Below are 20,890 nucleotides of genomic sequence, written 5' to 3'. Positions count from 1 at the left end.
AGGTCCCAGGCAGCTTTGACTGTGATGCTCCAGGAGTCAGAAAAATAACACTACAGCTTCCCGCTTTCTGATGACTCAAGGCTTTGTGCCCACTGAGAGTTAGAAGCACACAGGCAGCAACAGCGCATCAGAAAGATACCTCACCCAGAGCATGGTCAACTGGCTATACCACTCACTCAATTAATGAGCATCCATCCATCCATCCATCCATCCATCCATCCATCCATCCATCCATCCATCCATCTATCCATCCATCCATCCAAGTGTTTCTTGGGCACCTACATCTGCCAGGCACTGGACTAGGAACCAGGCATGAAGCAGACAGTTGAGGGCTCTGCCTCAGAAAACCTGGCATCTAGTGGAGGAGACTGAAGACAAGAAGTAAACAAACTGTTAAGCAAGTGTTACAGCAAAGTGAGGTCAGAGCTTTGGAGGAGGTGGATCACGGCTGGTGATCTGAGAAAATGTTAGAGAGCTGAGCAGATCAGCGTATTAGCCAGCGCAATCAAGCCCCCACCGGAGAGGCCCCACAAGGACGTTATTCTTAATTATTTTTATTTATATACTTATGTGTATGTATGCACGCGGGTACACATGCAGAGATCACGGGACAACATGAAGGAGCAGGTTTTCTCCCTCCACCATGACAACCTGAAGGAGCAGGTTTTCTCCCTCCACCATGGTGCATCCCTCCACCAAACTCACATTGCCAAGACTTTACCAGATAGACACAAGGCTTATTGGTTGACTATGCAAAGTCCAGCTAAGTCAGACGTCTCTCACAGTGACTCCATGTTTCAATTGCTTCTGTGTCAACACTGCCACAGCCATGGTGGCAGAAAATGAAAGTAGAGTCCTGTGTAGGCTCTGTACACCTCAGTGTGACGGTGACTCACCTCACCTACACTCCTAGTCATTGGTCAGAATTAGTCTTGTGGCTCCGCCTGTCCCAGAGAGGGCTGGGTAGAGAAGCAGAGTTTGTGGTGAGCACTAGGGACTTCTATCACACCAGCGGGTGGTGGAAGGGCATGCAAGGCAGGACTGACAGAGAGGGAGAAGATGGTCCTCAGAGCTGCACTGCCATATGGGTAGGAGCAGAGTGTGACAGGTGGACCCAGGGTGTCGGGGATGGGTATGGCTGGAAGTGTCAACCTCTAACTGTTGAAAACTCTTTTTTTTTTGTTGTTTTTAGTTTTTCTAGACAGGGTTTCTCTGTGTAGCCCTGGCTGTCCTGGAACTCACTCTGCAGACCAGGCTGGCCTCAATCTCAGAAATCCGCCTGCCTCTGCCTCCCAAGTGCTGGGATTAAAGGTGTGCACTACCATCGCCTGGCGAAAATTCTTATTTGTGTGTATTTGTGTGTGTGTGTGTTGGGGGGGCTCCATTGCAGCTAAGCTCAAGCCTTTGCTCACCCCGTCTCTGTGGGTGGGGGAACCATTGGCTTGGCATTTCTTTTTTTGTTTGGGGTTTTTGATTTGTTTTGTTTTTCGAGACTGGGTTTCTCCCCGTATAGCCCTGGCTGTCCTGGAACTCACTCTGTAGACCAGGCTGGCCTCGATCTCAGAAATCCGCCTGCCTCTGCCTCCCAAGTGCAGGGATTAAAGGTGTGTGCCACCACCGCCCAGCTGGCCTGGCATGTCTGAGTTTGCTTTCCTTACACAGCACCGACTGACTGAAGGGACCCAGCAGTGCCTGGCATCCAGCTAGTGTCAGGAATAAGAACAATTCTTGTTGTTACAGGACTCTTTTCTTTCCCTGGGCCAGCGGGAGAGGCTGGGGAGGAGTGAGGAGCCAGTGGTCTAGGCAGCTGCCCCAACCAGTTTTCCTGGTTGTACCTGGCAGGCTGGGACTCCACAGAAACCTTGTCTGTTGCTTTTCCTGTTGGACTGAGCCTGACACCCCTATCTCACCCACCCTTAGAGGGGGAGGGGGAGCCCCTGGCTGTATGCTGGATTCCTGCTGGTGAAAACCACATTTAAATATGTTCAATAGCGATGTCAGACTGGCCATCCCCTCTGGAGTGCCAGCCCCAAATCCAGGCAGGTGGTTCCTGGTCAGTCTTGAGCCACACTGGGGACCCACCGAGCTCTGTTTATAGTGATTTACCTTCCCAGACTCCTGCCCTTTGTCTATAAAACCAGGATGCATATGTGCAGTGAGCCCTGCACAGTAGTGTTTTATACACAGTGGGGTGCCCAACCAGAGAGACTACTGTTTGGGTGGCCATTTCTTCCTGGGTTGTCACTCTCCTGAAAAGCCTAGTCTTTTTCCTGAGGCTGCCCTGTTAAAACGTGTGCCTTAAGAAACAGAAACCTTTCCTGGAGGGCCCAGCCCTGCCCTCTTACCTGCCCGCAAAGACACAGTGGGTTGGTTTCTTTCCTGCAGATCCAGTGTTTTTACTGTCATGATTTGTCTGATGGTTTTGTTAGTATTTGTCGTTTGATTTGGGGGGAGGGGAGTGTCTCACTATGTAACCCAGGCTAAGCATCAAACTCGATCTTTCTGCCTCTACCTCCCAATTCCTAGGATTGCAGGTATGCACCACCACACGTAGCTTGGTACACACTTTTTTTAATGTATTTATTTTATGTATGTGAGTACATTGTAGTTGCCTTCAGACACACCCAGAAGAGGGCATCAGATTCCATTACAGATGGTTTGTGAGCCACCATGTGGTTGCTGGGAATTGAACTCAGGACCTCTGGAAGAGCAGCCAGTGCTCTTAATTTCTGAACCATCTGTGCAGCCCAGCACACACGTTTTAAAAAAAGGTTAAGGGTGGGTGTTCAAGTAGAAAACCCTGTGACCTCAACAATACAAATAATAAAACCATCTTCAGATTATAACTTAAAGGTAAAAAGGCTACATCCATCAAGAGACCTAAGGATCTGTGGGGCTTGTGCTAACAGTCAACACTGTCTCAGTAATGGGATTGTAGCTCAGTGGTTAGTGTGTTTGCTTAGCATCCACAAGACCCTCCTTTGAACCCCAGTACTGCACAAACCAGGTGTGGTGATACAAACACAATCTCAGAACTTGGTAGCTGGAGACAGGAGGGTCAGAAGTTCAAGGTCATCACCAGCTATGTAAGAAGTTTGAAGCTGGGCTGGAGAGATGGCTCAGCAGTTAAGAGCACTGACTGCTCTTTGAAAGGTCCTGAGTTCAAATCCCAGCAACCATATGATGGCTCACAACCATCTGTAATGAGATCTGATGCCCTCTCCTGGTGTGTCTGAAGACAGCTACAGTGTACTTACATATAATAATAAATAAATCTTTAAAAAAAAAAAAAAGAAGTTTGAAACTAGCTAGCCTGGGACACTTACTTGAGAAGCTGAGCTGTTGGGGTTTGGGGTTTTTTTTGGGGGGGGGGCAGGGTCTGTGTTGTGCACAGACAGAAGTACAGTGGCCACAAAGGCCAGATCTGCTGGCATTGGTGATTTTGAGCTTCCCCAATGTAGATGCTAAGAATATAAGAATAGAATCTGGGCCATCTGTAGGAGCAGCACACACACTCTTAACCACTGCATCATCTCTCCACCTTTTTTTCCCAAGGATTTATTTATTTATTTCATGTATGTGAGTACACTGTAGCTGTCTTTAGACACACCAGAAGAGGGCATCGGATTTCATTACAGATGGTTTGTGAACCACCATGTGGGTGCTGGGAATTGAACTCAGGACCTCTAGAAGAGCAGTCAGTGCTCTTTACTGCTGAGCCATCTCTCTAGCCCCCATCTCTCCAGTTTTTAATTTCTGTCTTTACAAAAGAAATTTCAAGCCTAGTGGTGGTGCCCACCAGCACTCAGGAGGCAGAGGCAGGCAGATCTCTGAGTTTGAGGCCAGCTTGGTGGTCACATTTCCTGGTGAGTTCCGTGGGCTGAAGGTTGATGAGCCTCCGCATGACAAGCAAGCACCTTTCCTCTGGCTTCTCTCTAGCTGTTTGTGTGTGTGTGTGTATGTGTGTGTGTGTGTGTGTGTGTGTATTTTGTGTATGTCTGTACACCATGTGAATGCAGTGTGGGCTTCAGCCAGAAGAGGATGTCAGATCCCCTGGAACTGGAGTTAGCATTTGAACCACCACGCTAGTGCTGGGAACTGAACTTAGTCCTCTGGAAGAGCGGCCAGCACACCCAAGCAACTGAGCTATCTCCCCAGCTCTTAACTATTTTTGAGATAGGGTTTTGTCACATATCCCAGGCTGAGCTTGAGTTCGCAGCACTCCCCATCCCTCTGCAGGAACAAGGGCTACAGTCCAGTGCTGCAAGGATCATCACTAATGTCCTGAGTACTCACTGCCCTGTTCCTGTCTGTAAGTCCCAAGTACCTTCAGGCATCACAAAGACGTGCACATGTCCCTCCACTGACACGGCAGAAAGCCTGGGCAGAACCTCAATGAGAGGGAAATGAGCTTTTGGCAAGAGAGCTGATGCATAAGACAAGTGGAGCTGTGAAACATGGACTCAAGTCAGGAAAGGAACCCAGAGCCAGGCATGTAAAGCCTAGCACTCAGGAGGCTGAGGCAGGAGGATCATGAGTTTCTAGCCAACTTAGACTGCATATGCAGACAAGTCTCAAAAAAAAAAAAAAAAAGAAAGAAAGAAAGAAGGAAGGAAGGAAGGAAGGAGGAAGGTAAGTAGGTAGACAGAAGGAGTGGGCAGCTGAGAGCTGAATCACACTGGGCATCTCTGGCTCACTGTGGTCTGGCAATGGCCAGGCAGTTTGGAAAAACAGCTTCTCAGCAGGGAAACAAGGAGGTCCACTGGTGTTTCGACTAAGTGTAGCTGGACACGTGATGTCACCGGCTCATGGTTGTCTCTTTGTACTTCAGTCTCTTCAGCCTTTTCTAAGGCTTTTGGCAGAAGCAATACAGTTGCACAGCCACTTCACAGGTCAACACTCTGTGGTTACCGTCTACAAACGACTGATCCAAGTTTTCAACTTGCATTTTATTAATGAAGTCTAGGACAGTTGCAGAAGTTGCTAAGCCAGTATATTGCTTGCACAGAATACATGGAAGCCCTGGGTCTGGTCTCCAACACCTCAGAAAAAGCAGGTTTGGTGGGCATACCAGTGATCTCAGGTGAAAGTAGGAAGGCTTGGAGTTCAAGGTCATCCTAAGCTACATTGTAAGTTTGAGGCCAGCCTGAGCTACATAAGACCCTATCTCAAATGTATTTATTTGGCACTGGTCACTGTCCTGAAGCAGACACACAGAGCTGATCTGGTAGCCAGCCAGGCTGTGTCTGAACATGGCAAGGGCCTCCCACTGCCTCTGGCCTGGGTCCTGAGACCCCCAGCAGCTCTTTCCTGTGGGAAGCTGGACAGTATCTGTAGGAAGAGGAGGTTCTGGGGCTTGGGATATCGGCATGGGGTGCTCTCCTATTTCTGTAACCTGGCTGGTGCTTGTCTGTTGGGTCAGCCTTAGAGCAAGCCTCAAAATACAAACTGCATGATTTCTGTGATTCCATGTGAACATTCAAGTGAACTGGTGCTTCATATTTGTATGTGAAGCTGATGGTACACAATAGATGGTAAGCTAATAATAATACTCTTGTTCATTTTTTTCCTTATTTATTTTAAAATGACATTGAACAAACCCATTTAAAACACCATACAGATTTTTCAGCTTTCTGAGTCCCCCCTTTACTTTGCAGAGGGTCTTTTTCTCTGGATATCTGTTACATGTGCTCCCTCACCCCCAATAAATGCCTTAACTAGGAAAAAAAAAACCCACTATAACGAGTTTTGATGGAGATCATGGGAGTGTCATTCTCCTGCTTTCTGAGCAGCAGGCCTTTCACTTTCCTTTTCACTGAGCTCCACACATCATACCCCGGTCCTGCCCCAGGTGTTCCCGGTAGGTCCCCAGCTCAGGATCACTGGCAGACGGGATGCCCAATGACTCGCAATGGTAAGCCTGGGCCACATTTTTTTTTCCTGCACCAACCACAGTAGGTGGGAAGGCAAAGTCCTGCCGACTGGCAGGTCTGGGCAAATGAGGAGGTTGATGAGCCCTATCTTTGCCCCTTTTAATGGCTTCTCTAAGAAAGAGGCTTCTATGCCCAGAGAGAAAGGTCTGCAGAGCAACAAACCCCACAGTCTATCCTTGACTCCCCTCATACTCAGCTGTAAACTGAAAAAGATTGTCTGTTGAAAAGACTTAAGGGGCCTGAGAGACCATCCCTCCAGCAGCTCAGGGTGTGGAAGTCAGAACTGGGTCAGGCTAGCAGACAATGGATAGCCAACAATGGGGGTCTGAGCTGACCATGGTGTAGTGAGAGATAGGCAGACAGATCTGGTTTATAATTTGGAGGGGAAGCAAGTAGGGCCTGCTCAGGGGCTGCATTAGGGCTGTTAGCAGATCCCCTACTGCAGAGACATCTAGAAGCACACTGCACATGTAGGCCCAAGAGTAATAGATCAGCCAGGCCTCACCTCAACATAGCAAGAGCACTGGTGCTCCCAGTGCCACCTCCATCACCCCTGAAACAGACGTGCTGACACTTTCTCTGCTTGTTGTGGGGATCCCATGAGGGCACAGAAGCACATCTTACTGTCAGCAAGATTCATCACAGCATAGCTGCCATCTTGCCACTCTCGTCTCTTCAGCATCTGCCTCCTGGAAAGGCTGGCCTCCTCTGGTGCCTCGTTGCCAGGACCAGAATGCAAAGATGGCTTCTGAAGCAGAGGAGAGGGGCTGCTGACCTACAGGGCAGCCCTGCCATTGGCAGCCTCAGACCAGTCAGCACCCCGAGCCCACTGCCTCGGTGCTCTTCTCTGACACACAAGGACACTTTTGAGCACTTGGCTCTGTATCTGATATGTGGGCTCAGTTCAGGAAGCACCAGCCCCTGGCAAGTGCCCAGGGGTAGTAGGTTTGCTGGTCAAGACTATAGTCCCTCAAAACTTAGGTAGGAAAATTTCCCTGAGTTCTAGGTAGGGCTGGGCTACAGAGAACTTGTCTCCAAAACCCAAAACAAACAAAACAAACACTCAGAGACCAAAATTAGACCTTCCAGAGCCAGAGCACATGCACAGGGCAGGAACAGCTCCAGACAGGACTTGCTCCTCAGGGAGGAGCCACCAGTCAGCTTAGCCCAGATGGGATGGCAGGCCTGTAATCTACAGTCAGCACGAGCCTTCCCAAGGGATCTTCACTGGGACCCTCTCCACAGAGAGGCCTTCCACCTAGTCCTGTAGTGCCCACAGCTCTCAAACACCTTCCCATGTTCCCAGAAGGCCTCCTCGAAGAAAGGAAATACGCTTGCAAGCTGCCCCCTTCCTTGCTCCAAGTCCTCCCTTAGAGCTTCACAAGAACGAGTGCTCTGTTCTTACCCTCTGTGGCTCCCCATACGCTCACAGTAGGCCTAGAGATGAAATGAGACTGTACAAGCCAAGGCCCTGCCTTCATTCATACTGACACCATAAGGCCATGCTCCCTTATATATGAGGAAACCAAGGCTCTGAGTGATTGATGATGGCTCTAGGTCACACACCAGCCAGCCCATGAGCTAACTCCAGGGTCCGGAGCTCCCTTCTTTACATTGAGTTGAGATCCTGCTAGCCCAGCCAGAGCAGCCAATCAGGAGAGAGCCACCTGGGTCTAGGCTCTAGTCACTGGAGAACAAGCCATATATACCCTGCCTTTGGTTTGGGTAATTTTTATTTCAGTTCAGCCCCCTCCACCATACACACACCTTTTTTTGGGAGGGGGGTGGGTGGGACAGAGCCTCACAACGTAGTCCTAGCTAGCCTGAACTCTCTATGTAGACTAGGCTGGCATAAAACTCACAAAGATCTGCCTGCCTCTTCTTTCCCCAGTGCTGGGATTCCAGTGTTCTTTTTTTAAAAACTCCAACTTAGTGTCAAGCAAATGATGAGAGTAACAGAATTTGTCTCCACCCAGAGCAAGAGAGCTTTCTGACTGGAATGAGCAAAAGTGTTGTCCTGCGGTGAGGTTGCCGCTGACTAGGAAACAGCACTTTAGCCACATGAGGCACAGCTTCTGGCTTATCAGCTACAAGTACAAGATTCATCAGCCTCTGTGTGGGCTACCCAGAGCCACAGACATCTGTGTCAGATCCTCCTTACCAACAGAGCTGTTGGGGCTTATCCCGATTGGCTCTGGGGCAGAGAATAGTGTGGATGATGCTGGACCCACCAGTGTGGGATAAAGTAGCCATCTTGTCTTGGCTTCTACCCACACTTCCCACTCCAGGCCATATGCAGCCAAGAGCCCTCACCTTAAGACTGAAGCTGCATCTAAGCCATCAGAAGGCTCAGGAAAGCCAGGCTGGGGCCTAGGGGGCATGCCAGGCCAGGGAGCTATGCCTCTCCCCGACAAAAGCATGCCACCTTCGGGACTCTTTAGGAGAGCTTTCCAATCAGTTCCCATTTGTCTAAGAACCAGAGTAACATGTAGGCATTGTGGACAGACAGACTTCAAAGAAAGGAAGGCAGCTCAGTATGGAAGAAGCTCATGACATAATGTCAGCACTCAGAAGGCAGAGGCAGATGGATCACTGTGAGTTTGAAGCCAGCCTAGTCTACATAGGAAGTTCTGGGCAAGCTAGGGAATACAGTGAGATTTGTTCTCAAATAAACAAACAAAGGGGAAAGCCAGATGGAAGACTGCAGTTCCTCTCTTTGCTGGGTCAGTGTGGTCAGCATTATTATAAGCATTCCTGATGGCAGGAAAGCAGGCAGAGTTCCCAAGCCCTCAGTTCCATAGGCAGAGTAATAAGCACGCTGCCACCTACATCCACACACACGAACAGTGACAGAGGCCAAGGATAGGAACTTGCTTCTCTACCAAAAGGGAATGTGTTTCTCTGTCTCCTTAGTTGCTTGCCTTTCCTAACAGACCACAAGCCTGTTACCAAAAGGAACTCAGAAGCCCATCATCCGACAGCCACTGTGACTGCTCCATCAGCCTCTAACAAGCCCTAACTGTTCAACACAAGGGTATTTACAGTGTTTGCTTAGGATAAGTCATGAGAGTAATGGGTGGGCCATGTCTGGCTGCTTCACTGCAGCTTCCCAGCTCTACCCACACTGAGCCAGTGGACGAGCTCAGGCCTGGCCTGCATCCCTGGCTCTATGCATCCTGTTAAGACAAGGTCACTTCAGGACCCTCGGAAATATGTTGTCTGAGGTTGCCCAGGGGCAGTGACAGTGGTGCTGAGAATAAGGGCGTTCATCAGTCCCACAAGTGGGTCAAGCATATCACTGCCTCTCCCTCTGTTCAGAAAGCTGCTGTAGCTTCAGCTGGGACAGGAAGCACAGCCTCCACAGCTCAGTGTGCCTAGTGCATGGAGTGGGAGGGCAGCTTGGTTTAGAAGGCTACAGGAGGCCTTTCAATCAACTGAGGCCTGAGCTGAGCCCCAAAGAACCAGGGCGCTCCCCAATGGGGGTAGACGGTCAAATCAACCAGTAGACAGAGAGAGGAACAGAGCAGTGAGCGTGGATAGAACTTGGAGACCAGGAGGGAGGGCAAGGAGCCTGAGACCCTGTGGCCTAGCTCTCCCTCTACCCACCAGGATAGACGGCAGCCCTGCCAGCCCTTACCAGCCATGTCCAACATGCTCCCCAGCAGCATCTCAAACCCAGTGCCCCTTGGTGAGCAGTGTCTTTCCTCAGAGCCAAGAAGTGATGGGACCCAGGTTCAATGAACCCTTCCCTCTTCCTCCCCACCCCTCCCCAACAGCCCAAACCTCCCTAACCTGCAGAGGGTAGCTGGGCCAAGGCATTAGGTGATACCAGCTTCCAGGCCAGCACCTACCCAGATGCCAGGGAGCCCCCCACTCTCTATATAGGGCCCTCAAATGTCCATATAAACCCAGAAGCCCACTACATCTCTTAGCCTCCTAGCTGGCTTATGCTGAGTGGGGACTGCTGTGTGGCAGGCTCTCTGGTCAATGCCCTACTCTCCTGTAGCTTGCCCACTAGTAAGCACCATGCAGAGACTAATCTAAATGTTCTGTTTGAGAGTCAAAGTGAATTCCAATGTGCTATGGGTGTCCCCAAGGGTGACTCAAAGCTCCAGGAGGCCAGCACTCCCACTCACCTTCACAGCTCTCCTAGCTACATGCTTTGCTATCACGGGCTGCAATGATGCCCATGGTCTGTGATCCTTGCTAGGACTCAGCCTTCTGAGGGAGCCTTGGCAGCCAGCTACCTTGATAACATGGCACCTCCTTCCGTATCTGCTCCATCTTGTTTGCCACCTGTCAGCTTCCTGAAGCAGGAAACACTCTCATGGGCGAATTCATGAAAAACATGAAGGAGCTGTGGTGGCACACACCTTTAATTCCAGCATTCCAGAGGCAGAGGGAGAGGCAGAGGCAGGAGGATCTCTGTGAGTTTGAGGTCAGCCTGGTTTAGAGTGAGGACAGGCAGGGCTACACAGAGAAACCCTCCCTGTCACATAAAACTGAAGCAAAACAACATAACCTATGTTGTGAGCAACCAAGCCCGCAGGACAGAACCTTTGGGTGGGTGAGACTGGAGGCCATGAGACTCTAGGTGATGCTGGATGGCAGAGAGATGGAGTCAACCCTTGAGGCCATGGGCAGCCTTCCATGTGAGGAACCAAGCCCCCAGGCTTGTTTTTTGTGCAGGGCCTTCTAAGAATGGGCTTTCCCTTACCTCCCTGGAGCAACCAGGCTGACACATACAGACTCTCAAACGCAAGCTGCCTAGTCCAGCTTGTTCTCAAGGCCCACTTGTCTCAGGATGGAGCAGAGACATGCCCACCCATATGTCCGCATAGCACTGTCCTTCACGAGTCCAGCATGGACTGGTATTGTGAACCCTCGCATCCGTCTCCTCCCACTCACTCATGCCCGCAGGGCCCCCACAGACCCTCTAATACCCTTGTGCCCTGAGGCAGCCGATGACCCCACCTCACATTCCTTGCTCAGGTAAGCCTGGTACAATCCAGCAGACAGCATCCTCTTGTAGGACAGGACAAGGCCCCTCGAACTACCTGAGGAAGGTTGCCCATGGCCTCAAGGGTTGACTCTCTCTATCTCTGCCATCCAGCATCACCTAGAGTCTCATGGCCTCCAGGCTCACCCACCCAAAGGTTCTCCTGTCCTACAGGCAGACAGGCTGTGGGGTTCAGAATAGCAGGAGCATACCCTGATCCGCAGCACACTTCTCCTTCCTCTGAAAACGTTGGGCTGACTAACCTGATTCAGGGAGCTCTCAGACTTGACTAGGAAACACTGAGTTGTGGTTTTTTTTTTTTTCTTTATTGATTATTTTATTTACTTACATTTCAAATGTTATCCCCTTTCCCAGTTTCGCCTCCACAAGTCCTCTATTTCCTCCTCCCTCCCCTCTCCCACCCTCGAGTTGTGGGGTTAATGCCCAGGGCCAGGCAGCTCCTGAGCACAGCAATCTCACCTTCCTGTCCCCAGTGCTTGCCTTTGCTGCATTCCTCAGGAGGGGCGAAGGCCTGAGCTCTGCCACCAGGGCCTCCTCCCCCTCCTCTCTTTGGGCGCCTCTCACATTTGGCAAGGGTCTGTTGGCTATATCTAACCTCTATTATGCCAACTGCTCCCTGATCACCTCACCCAGTGTTGGAGCAGGGCCCCAGCACCTCCTCCCCACACTTTTAGAAGGTATACAATACCTTGGGGTACTCCCTTCTCTTCATACCAGGAGCATCAAGCTATGCTAGCCAAGAACTTCCCACCCTCACCAGACTCTACCCTTGGGCCAAACACAGCTATTGACTTCCAAGCAGGATACCCACTTACCTCACCCCAGAATTCTTAGCAGTTTAAACTAAAACCAAACCCCAAACTCCTGGAGGCTACAGCAACACCATGGTTCTATCACCACCCCTGGGGACTTACCTCCATTTCCTTCAAGGTATCTACTCATGCACACTCAACTGTAAACATAAAAGTATCACGAGACTTTCCACTGTGGTGGCTCAGTGGGCAGAGTGCTTGCCTAGCATGCACAAAACTCTGTTGTCTCCCGCACCTCCACAACTGAGGATGGTGGTGCATGCCTCTAATTCCAGCACTGAGTGGCCAGACATGGGATGATCAAGAGCTCATCAAGGTTTTCCTCAGCTACTTATCAAATCTGAGGTAGCCTGGGATACATGAGACAGTCTCAATAAATTTTTTAAAATGAGATTTAAAATTCTGCTGTGTGGTGGTAGTTCACGCCTTTAATCCTAGCACTTGGGAGGCAGAGGCAGGCGGATTTCTAAGTTCGAGGCCAACCTGATCTACAGAGTCAGTTCCAGGACAGCCAAGGCTGCACAGAGAAACCTTGTCTGGAACTACCCCCCACACATACACAAAAAGATTTTATTTTTAAGGTCTGTTTTTATTTGCTGGGCATGATGGTGTACTTTAATCCCAGCACTCAACAGACAGAGGCAAGCAAGGCTCTGTGAGTTTGGGGCCAGCCAGTGCTATGTAAAGACCCTGTCTCAAATACCAAGTTTGTGTTTTGTCTGCATGTAAGCACACGTGTGCAGTACCCTTGGAGACCAGAAGAGGGCACTGAATCTCCCTGAAACTCAAGAAATTTGTGAGCCACCATGTAGATGCTAGGAATTGAACACAGGTCCTCTGTGAGATTAGCAAGTGACTTTAAACACTGACCCATCTCTCTGGCCCCTTACTCTTATTTGAAAAGTTATTATGTGCATGAGTGCTTTGTGTGCATGTATGTTTGTGTTACATGCACATGGAGGCCAAGAGGGTATCAGATGCCCTGGAACTGGAGTTCCAAATGGTAGGTGCCAAGCCTGATGCTGAAGCTTCTGGACCTTAGGCTGAGCCCTCTCCAGGCCTGGCCTCGTGAATTCAGTTATTTACATGTTTATTTATTGCCTGCATGAATGTCTGTATGATAGTGTCGGATTCTCTGGAACTGGAGTCACAGACAGCTGTAAACTGCCATGTGTGTACTGGAAATTGAACCTCGGTCCTCTGGAAGAGCAGCCAGTGCTCTCTACCACTGATCCACCTCTTCAGCACCCCCAGTCCTTATTTTTAATCATATGTATACGTATGCATCTGTGTGTGAGTGTGTGCACGTAAGTGCAGGTGCCCATGGATAACACTAGAAGATTGCTCCAGACCAAGACACTTTTAAAACATGACTGCACAGTTCTCAGGCATTAGCTTTGTAGAAACTATGATTCAGGGGAGTCATAGTGTGGTGGTCTGCATGAAAATGGCCCCACAGGCTCAGAGGAGCAGCAATGTTCAGAGAGCTCGAGCCAGGCCTGGCGCCTCTCTTCCTGCTGCCTGCTGATGCAGATACAGAACCCTCAGCTCCTTCTCCAGTGTGCAGACTGCCTGCACACTGCTATGCTTCCTGCCATGAAGAGAAACTATGAAACCTCTAAACCTGGAAGCCAGCACCAATTAAATGTGTCCTTTCTAAGAGTTGCTGTGGTCATGGTGTCTCTTCACAGTGTAAAACCCCAACTAAAACATAGTATCAAAGCTTTGGACATGCCTATGTGTAACTCAAAAAATAGCCCTCCTCCATTAATTTCTTAATTACAATCCACTAGATACTGTTCTTTTCTGGTATGCTGTGGTCACAAATACACAGCTTCTGCCTGTGAAATGAAAAAGCCTCTAGACCAGCGGTTCTCAATCTGGGGGTCACAACTCTTTGGGGGGCTAAGGAACACTTCCATGGGATCACCTAAGACCACAGGAAAACACAGATATTACAAGTCATAACAGCAAAATCACAGTTATGAAGTAGCAACAAAAATAACTTTATGATTGGAAAGATCACAGCACTTGAAAGGTTGAGATCCACTATGCTAGACCACGGTGTATTATTATACCTGTTTTTTAGATCAAGAAACTGGAGCTCAGAGAGGTAAAGTCAACCATCATGGATTTCCCCATTGTAAGCAGCTGGCCTTGGATTTGAATTCAAGTGTAGTGGACACTAACATGGCTTTGGGCAACCAAGGATGTCCAGAGGAAGAGCAAAGTGACCGAGCTGCGGCTCCTCTTCCTGCCTTTGTGCAAGCCTCCAGGACAGCAGAGGCTCCTACTCTCAGGCTTGCCTGGCGTGTGGGAGTCCCACTGCACAGCTGTACTCAGCCCTAGCATAACAGACCAGAAGGTGGGCTAAGGACCAAGAGGGCTACTTCTAACAACTGCAGATGTGAGTATCAATGTCAGCCTCAGCTTTGGGCCAGCAGGAGTCCAGAGCAGCTGTAGAAGGCTGGCATTTGGTTCCTGGTTAGCATGTGCCAGGTCCTAGGACCTGTGCCCAGCAGGCTCAGAAGGTACACACACACATCACAGTGACAACACAGCATGTGTTCTGAACCAGGTCTAGACTCAGGGTCACCAGTGCCACTTGTGATTGTACCCATTTTCTAGATGAGGGTGCTGGGGTCCAGAGTAGCTCAGAAACCTACCCACATGTCATTAGGAGTGAGCAGGGGGATGGCTGGGATTTGAACCCTCTTGCCCGCTTTAATCATTGTCACATATCCCCTCCCCAGAAAGTCAACTGGTAAGGAGGAGACCTGCTAGGGAACAGTCATTCAGACGTGTCAGGAAAAGATGTCTCACACAGGGGACAGGTGTAAAACAGAGGCTTTAATCCAAACAGCAAGGAAGGCGCAGGGCTGGGGACCCAGGGTCAGGGAAGGGAGCCAGGAAGGCAGTGGCCTGGCCCTGGAAGGAAGGCTGCTGGCACTGGGCCTTTCCTGGGAAACTGCCCGTGACTCTGATGACTTCAATCCCAGCTCGGCCCAGACCATACTTAATCCCTGGGTTGTGCTTCTCAGTGTCCACTCCACAAAAGCTAAGTGGGCACAGACACAGGATGGGCAGTGCAGAGGGAGGCCCAAATGGGACAGGGAAGCCTACAGGTACCAGTTCAGCCATAAGCTGGGAGAAAATTGGTGACTGTGGCTAGGTCCCCTTAGCAGCCCTACCCATTCTGAGTGTATGCCCAGGCCCAGGCCAGCACTTACCTCATCTCACAAAGGGGAGGGAGGAGAGGGCTGCTGCCTTCTTTGCCCTCCCACACGAGCCACACACTGACCCAAGGGAGCAGAGCAGCCAGCCCAAGGCCTGAGGTGAGGCTTCAGGCCACTCAAAGCAGGTAGGAGTAGCAGAGCAGCAGGCCTGAGACTGACTGGGGAAACTAGGTTCTCCACACACACACCAATCCTCCTGCCTCCCTGAGTCTCTCCCTCTCCCTGCTTGACAGTGCTGGAAAGTCAGATCTCACCCAAGCAATGGGCTTTCCAGGAGCCCAGGGCAGCTTCCATAGCTAGGCTATCCCCAGGAAGGGGGAGTCATGTTAACAGTCAGGAAACCTAGCAAGGCCAAAGGCCAGGGAATAAAAGCCAGCATAAGGATGGACACGGTTCCCACAGGGCCTAGGATGGTACCTTGAGAAGACCAGCCTCATCATCCATGGCCCCACAGCTGATGACAACCTCACCCTCAGCCCCATAGCAGACACCTAGTGGAACACGGCTAGCAGGAAAACGACCAGCCCACCCCTGGAGGTGCGGAACTCCTGCTCTTAATGAGGGAGATGTCACATCATGGGAAGGAAAGGGAAAGCAACGGGACAAGCAGGATGTTCTTGTCTCCTCCACATGGGCCTGGGTAGGAGGGAAAGGAAGCAGGGGCACAGGGATGGGCAGGGCCTGGAACCACATCCAAGTCCCTCTCTTCTCACTTGTCCACCAGACAGACAGTCAAAAACTGGCCACACTTTGGTCAATTCCCCCAACTCAGGCCCTGCTTAGCACCCATCTCAGTAAATAGCCTCTCATCAAACAGAAAGAACAGAAGGTGGGCGGAAGGGGTGCTGGATCAGAGAGGGCACAGGAACCTGGCCAGGGTGGCTCTGGTAGTTCAGCCTCTCCTAGCCTGATGTGACTGGATGGATGGGCAGCAGGCTCCCGAACTTGAAGTGCTGGATCACAGGGAACTTCTCCAGGCACTAAGAAAGGAGGGGAAAACCATGGAGGTGAGGCCTGTCTTGCCTCCTGCATTCCCAGGGACACAGACAAACATGAAGTTTCCAACTGCAGCCACCTCTATGGGAATCCACCAGCACTCAAGAGCAGCCCCTGGCCTATGAGGAACATGATCTTGCTCACCTTGTGCCCACCTCCCATTCAAAGGCACCCATACACAGTAGAAGCCAAGACAGGCAGCTAAGAGACATCACTTGACCCAGAAGGGAAGCGAGCCATAAGAAATGGATCCCACCCACAACCCCCACCAGAACCCTGACCCTAGCAGTGTGGGGACATCTGAACACAACTGAGGAGAGGCCAGGGCCTACTTTCTGTAGTCTTTGGCCTCAAAGGACATCCTGACTCTTCAGAGTGAGACAACAGGAGCAGGCTGACACTGCTACCCTACCTTGGCAGCAGCTTCTGTGGAGCTCTGATGGCAGGCTAAGGAACGGGGACTCCCTGAGCCCAGCTCAGACCCCTGGCAGCTTGAGCCCAGGCCCACAGACTTATATCTTTGCCTGTTACTGGCTTGCTCTGTCTCCCTGGCAGTAGCTCCAGCCAGGATGTGAGAATGGGAATCTGCCAGGCTGGCCTGGCCTCCTCCTAAACTCCTCGGTGTGCATGGGGCCTGTAGGCTGCTGGGGAACAAGACCTACAGCCTCAGAGGTGAGGGCCTAGCTCTAGCTGTGTCAAAGGACTAACCTGATGGGCTCGCCTTCCCACACCCCAGAAAGCGGTTTCAGAAGAAGTGGGAGGGGCACATACAGGATCAAGTAGAACAGAGACTGAACTCTAGTATAGAGCCAGGCCTGAGCAAAGAAAGTGTGGAGAAGTAGGTGCAGTCTGTCCTGGGGGAGGAGCAGTGTGTCCAGGCCTGAGGCAAGGCAGCTGCCATGGTGCTTATGTCATCAGGAAGTGGTGGGAGTTTGGAAGGCACCGCCCCCCCTCAACCTCCAGGGCTTGGAATTCCAGAAAGGGTCAAAGGTCAACCTGCTTCAGGCTCTCACAAAAGAAAAGCCAGAAAGGCAAGTGGGGGAAGGGCCCAAGGGACAAGCAGGAGCTAAGTTGGTAAGAGGCTATTGGCGTGGAGAAAGTCCAAGGCCCCAGGGCAGCAGAAGCATCTGGGGGGGGGGGGGGGGGGGGCTTTTCTCCCAGCAATTCTGCCCAGCAACTGGCCCTGGGCTTTAGAAACCTGGCACCTCCTGACCAAGCGTGGAGTCCAGGCTGGGTAGTTCGAGGCAAGAAGTCCAGGTATGGTGACAGCCTTTCTTATAGAAAGAGCCCATCACACAAGGCCCAGAAAGCCCCTGATACTTCTCTTCAAAAAACCAGGTCAGGGAACTTGACAGCTAATTGCATGTCCTGAGGCTGCCTAATACCAGGCCTGATCAGACCCCTGCTGGCAGCTCAGGGGTCTTCCCAGTAGATGGAGAACTGGGCTGAAAAAGCAGATCCTTCCCTGGGCACTCTGAGCAGGGGTTTATAGCGCCCTATGCCCAGAGACTAGAGTTTAAGAGCACCAGTAAGAACTGGGCACATTGCCTGGAGGTGGTGGTGCACGCCTTTAATCCCAGCACTTGGCAGGCAGAAGCAGGTGGATCTCTGAGTTCAAGGCCAGCCTGCTCTATAGAGTTGAGTTCTAGGACAGCCAGGGCTACACAGAGAAACCCTTTCTCCAAAAACAAAACAACACAAAAAAAGAACTGGGTACTACCAAGCCTCATGCTCATGCCTGTCAGCAAGTTGCAGAATTACCCTACAAATCCATCCTGGCACAGAGGAGGGTCTGAGCTAAGGCAAGGATCAGCTCCCACTTATGGCATACACCAGGTGAAATGTCCAGTCTTTAATCACTCACACATCCTTTCAGTCAATAACTGCAGGGATACCTAGCAATGCGTTTAGGACTTAAGGTCATGGCTTCCAAGGCCTGTGTGTTGTATCACCATCTTGTACCTTATATGCTCCTCCCTCCCTCAGCCTGCAGATCTTCTGCCTCTGAAAAAGGGACAGGGTGGAGGGACAGAGTTGCCAGCCTTCCTCTTAGGAGGCTAAATCAATACAGGTTTGGAGACCCACAAGGCCAGCATTTAGGATCCTAAGCAAGGAGGCAGATGGAGTCCTGCCTTTGATGTGGGAGTACTGTATACCCTCCATGCTGACACTCCAGCAACAGGGCAGTCTTTCCTGTATTTCCCGCTAGCAATCAGAAGTAAGGCTGTGGAGACAGGACCAAGGGCAGTGCCGGGTGCTGGAGCTGGCCTGCAGAGCAGGAAGAGGTCTGGGAGGCTCCAGGAATGGCCTCCCAGATGAGAGGGATGTGGGCTGAAGCCTAAACACAGGATGTGAAGTCTAGAGGAAGAGGATCCAGGAGAGAACAGAAAAAGGTGGCCATGCCCAAGCCCAAACCTGGCAGATCATGCTCTATTAACTCGTTCAAGGCCAAATCAAAGAGTGCCAGGCCAGTGGGAAGCATTTGTACTTCGAAAGCCAGCTGAGCCTTCCTCCGTGACCTCCTCTGATGATGGATGGGGTGAGCTTAGGCTCTGTGAAGGAGACTCCTCTCATAAGAGATGGGTTGACAGTCAAGAGTCAGAGAAGGGGTGCCCCAGGGCAACACTGAGGCCGTTAGCACCAGTGCTGGGGTGGAGGTGGGGGGAAACACATTTGGATCTCACCGTCCAAGAGGAACTGCACAAAAAAGGCAGTCAAGTAGCTCCAGATACTGGAGGGGCCAGACAGAAAGGTAGGAAGGTGTTGTCTAGCTTCTGTGGAGAGTACGAGAGGGAGTACGAGAGGCCCCAGGAAGGCAGGCACCTTTCAGCAGGAGGATCCCAGCCTCAGGGCCTTCCCAGTAGTAGAGTAGTGAGCTAGATAGAAGCAAAAAAGACCACCATGTTTGATGTCCTCGTCACCTTGGGAGACAAGAAGGCTACTGAGAAGCCTCAGGCCATTTGACAGGTACATAGAGAGCCCCTAACTTCTCTAGCAGCACAGGCTGTTTCAATCCCTAAGCTATGAGGAAATGAGCTGGGCCTCTGCCCATCCATCAAGTTCTGAGGTCTCCAAGTTTCAGCAGCTGGCCCAAGAACCAGGGCAAAACAATGTGATGAAGAATCAGAAGTCCTGAGCTCACCCCCAGGACCAAGTGACATCAGGGGCAGGCAGGCTGGCCAGACCCCACTCACCTCTGCTTTATACATTCGAATGAGGCCCTGGTTCACTTTAGACCAGGAGGGGACAGCACTGATGTTCCACAGCTGGTTGGAGTGCTCTGCAAAGGGGCCGGTCTTCATCTGGAAAAGAAGTCCAGGAACTAGAGAGGCAGAGGACAAGGACAGGGACACATACACACACACACACACACACACACACACACACACACACACACACACACACACACAGGGGCTTGGCCTACAAGGCCTGCTGAAAAAGCAGAACTCCTCTCACACACAGCCTCCGTTTACCTCTTTCACACAGACAAAACAGAGTCTCCCTTCCCAATAATTTAGCAACCCTAGGAAGAGACAATCTCCACCCTGAGAGAGTAGAACGTGTTCCCATCCAGATAGCAGCCAGGCTTCCTGCCCCACTCTGTAGGGTGCTTGGCCTGTACCTGCCAGGAGGACAGGAAAGGGGCTGTAGGAGGGCCCTGATGGATCTGGTCCTCTGCACAGTTGACAGAGGGAGGCCCCAGATCAGTACAGGAGGAAAGTTTGTTTAACAGGGACAAGAGTAGGGCAGAAAAAGCCACAGCAACAAGACAGCAGGCACACAATAGTCCATCAGTGCGGTTCTTGCTCAAACTCTGACTGCAGGGAAGCGGGGAAGCACTATTGCAGTCCCTGCAGTCCCGGGGCATCAGAGCCTCAGAACGGGGACAGCGAAAGGGAAGCCTGCATCCTGAGTGCATCCTGCCAGGGAGAGCGCAAGGCCAGTACATTTGCATTTATTAGCCATGCAGCTCAGCACGCCACCCTCCTCACTCCCTTCCCAGGTTACAAGCAGCATTTATGTAGGGGAACAGGGCTCAGTGTCCAGCCCCACACTACAGAGAAAGACTCTGAAAAGGTCTGGCAAGGAAGCAAACTTGGACCTAAGTGAATGTAAGGTTCCAGAAGAAGCCATGCATGAAAGTGGCAGTGAGGTAAGAGCTAGTTCCAGGAGAAAGCCCAAAGAGTTTTCACAGAAGGACATCACAGACCACTTTACTGCTGTGGCTTCACCTGGCGGCTCACACTCTCTCAGGCCTCTAGTTCATTAAGGGAATGGTCTAGATTTAGATTAGAAATGCTGCCATTTTTCCATGTCACCTCCCCCCCTGGCAAATATGACCAATGAGAGCCTGTATCAGTGGCTCCGCCCCAGTGTTGAGGACAGGAGGTTTCCAAAGCCTGCCTGCTCCCTACCAGGCATTTGTGGAGTCTTACATGGACCACAGGCACCAAAGTTTACAGTGCCCTCAGCGTCCCGAGATGTATCCGAACACTCCTGCAAGGCCTCCACCCTCAATCTGTCTAAGTCCCCACCCCAATTCTGCACCCGTGCAGGCTGGAGCTATGAAACAGGGTCCTTTACAGACCCTGAGCCAATTACCAGCTGCTTTGTCTCACAGCAGGTGCTTCAGGGCCAGCTCAGCAAAGGTCCTGGGACAGATAAGGGGATGCTAAGACCCTCCCTGGGGGACCAGCCTCGCTTACTAGCAAGGGACATTCAAAAAGGGCTGTCTGGTAGGCTGCAGGGCTAGAGGCAGGCCCAAGTTGTGTAGCCCAGTTATGTCCCTAGAGAGGCCACAGCACCCTCAAGGCCTTCAAGGCCTCAGGTCTTCCAAGGCCTTCAGAAGGAGGCTCTGCAACTCAAGAGAAAGGAAAAAACAAAACAAATCAA

General features: G+C 51.2%; 1 protein-coding gene across 1 annotated transcript in view; it reads right to left on the bottom strand.

Annotated features, from left to right (window-relative positions):
* Positions 1-14,595: 14,595 nt before the first annotated feature.
* The window catches only part of Ptpa (protein phosphatase 2 phosphatase activator), a 33,961-nt gene continuing 27,666 nt past the window's right edge, over positions 14,596-20,890 (bottom strand). The window contains exons 9-10 of the mRNA XM_031369694.1: positions 19,192-19,299; positions 14,596-15,981 (exon numbers count right to left, since the gene is read on the bottom strand). Coding sequence (XP_031225554.1) covers positions 15,904-15,981; positions 19,192-19,299 — 186 coding nt within the window. The 3' untranslated portion in view covers positions 14,596-15,903. The remainder of the gene's footprint in view (positions 15,982-19,191; positions 19,300-20,890) is intronic.

The sequence above is a fragment of the Mastomys coucha genome, unplaced genomic scaffold (genome assembly GCF_008632895.1).
Source record: "Mastomys coucha isolate ucsf_1 unplaced genomic scaffold, UCSF_Mcou_1 pScaffold15, whole genome shotgun sequence".
NCBI classification, from domain to species: domain Eukaryota; kingdom Metazoa; phylum Chordata; class Mammalia; order Rodentia; family Muridae; genus Mastomys; species Mastomys coucha.
This window is presented reverse-complemented; position numbering and strand designations above follow the sequence as displayed.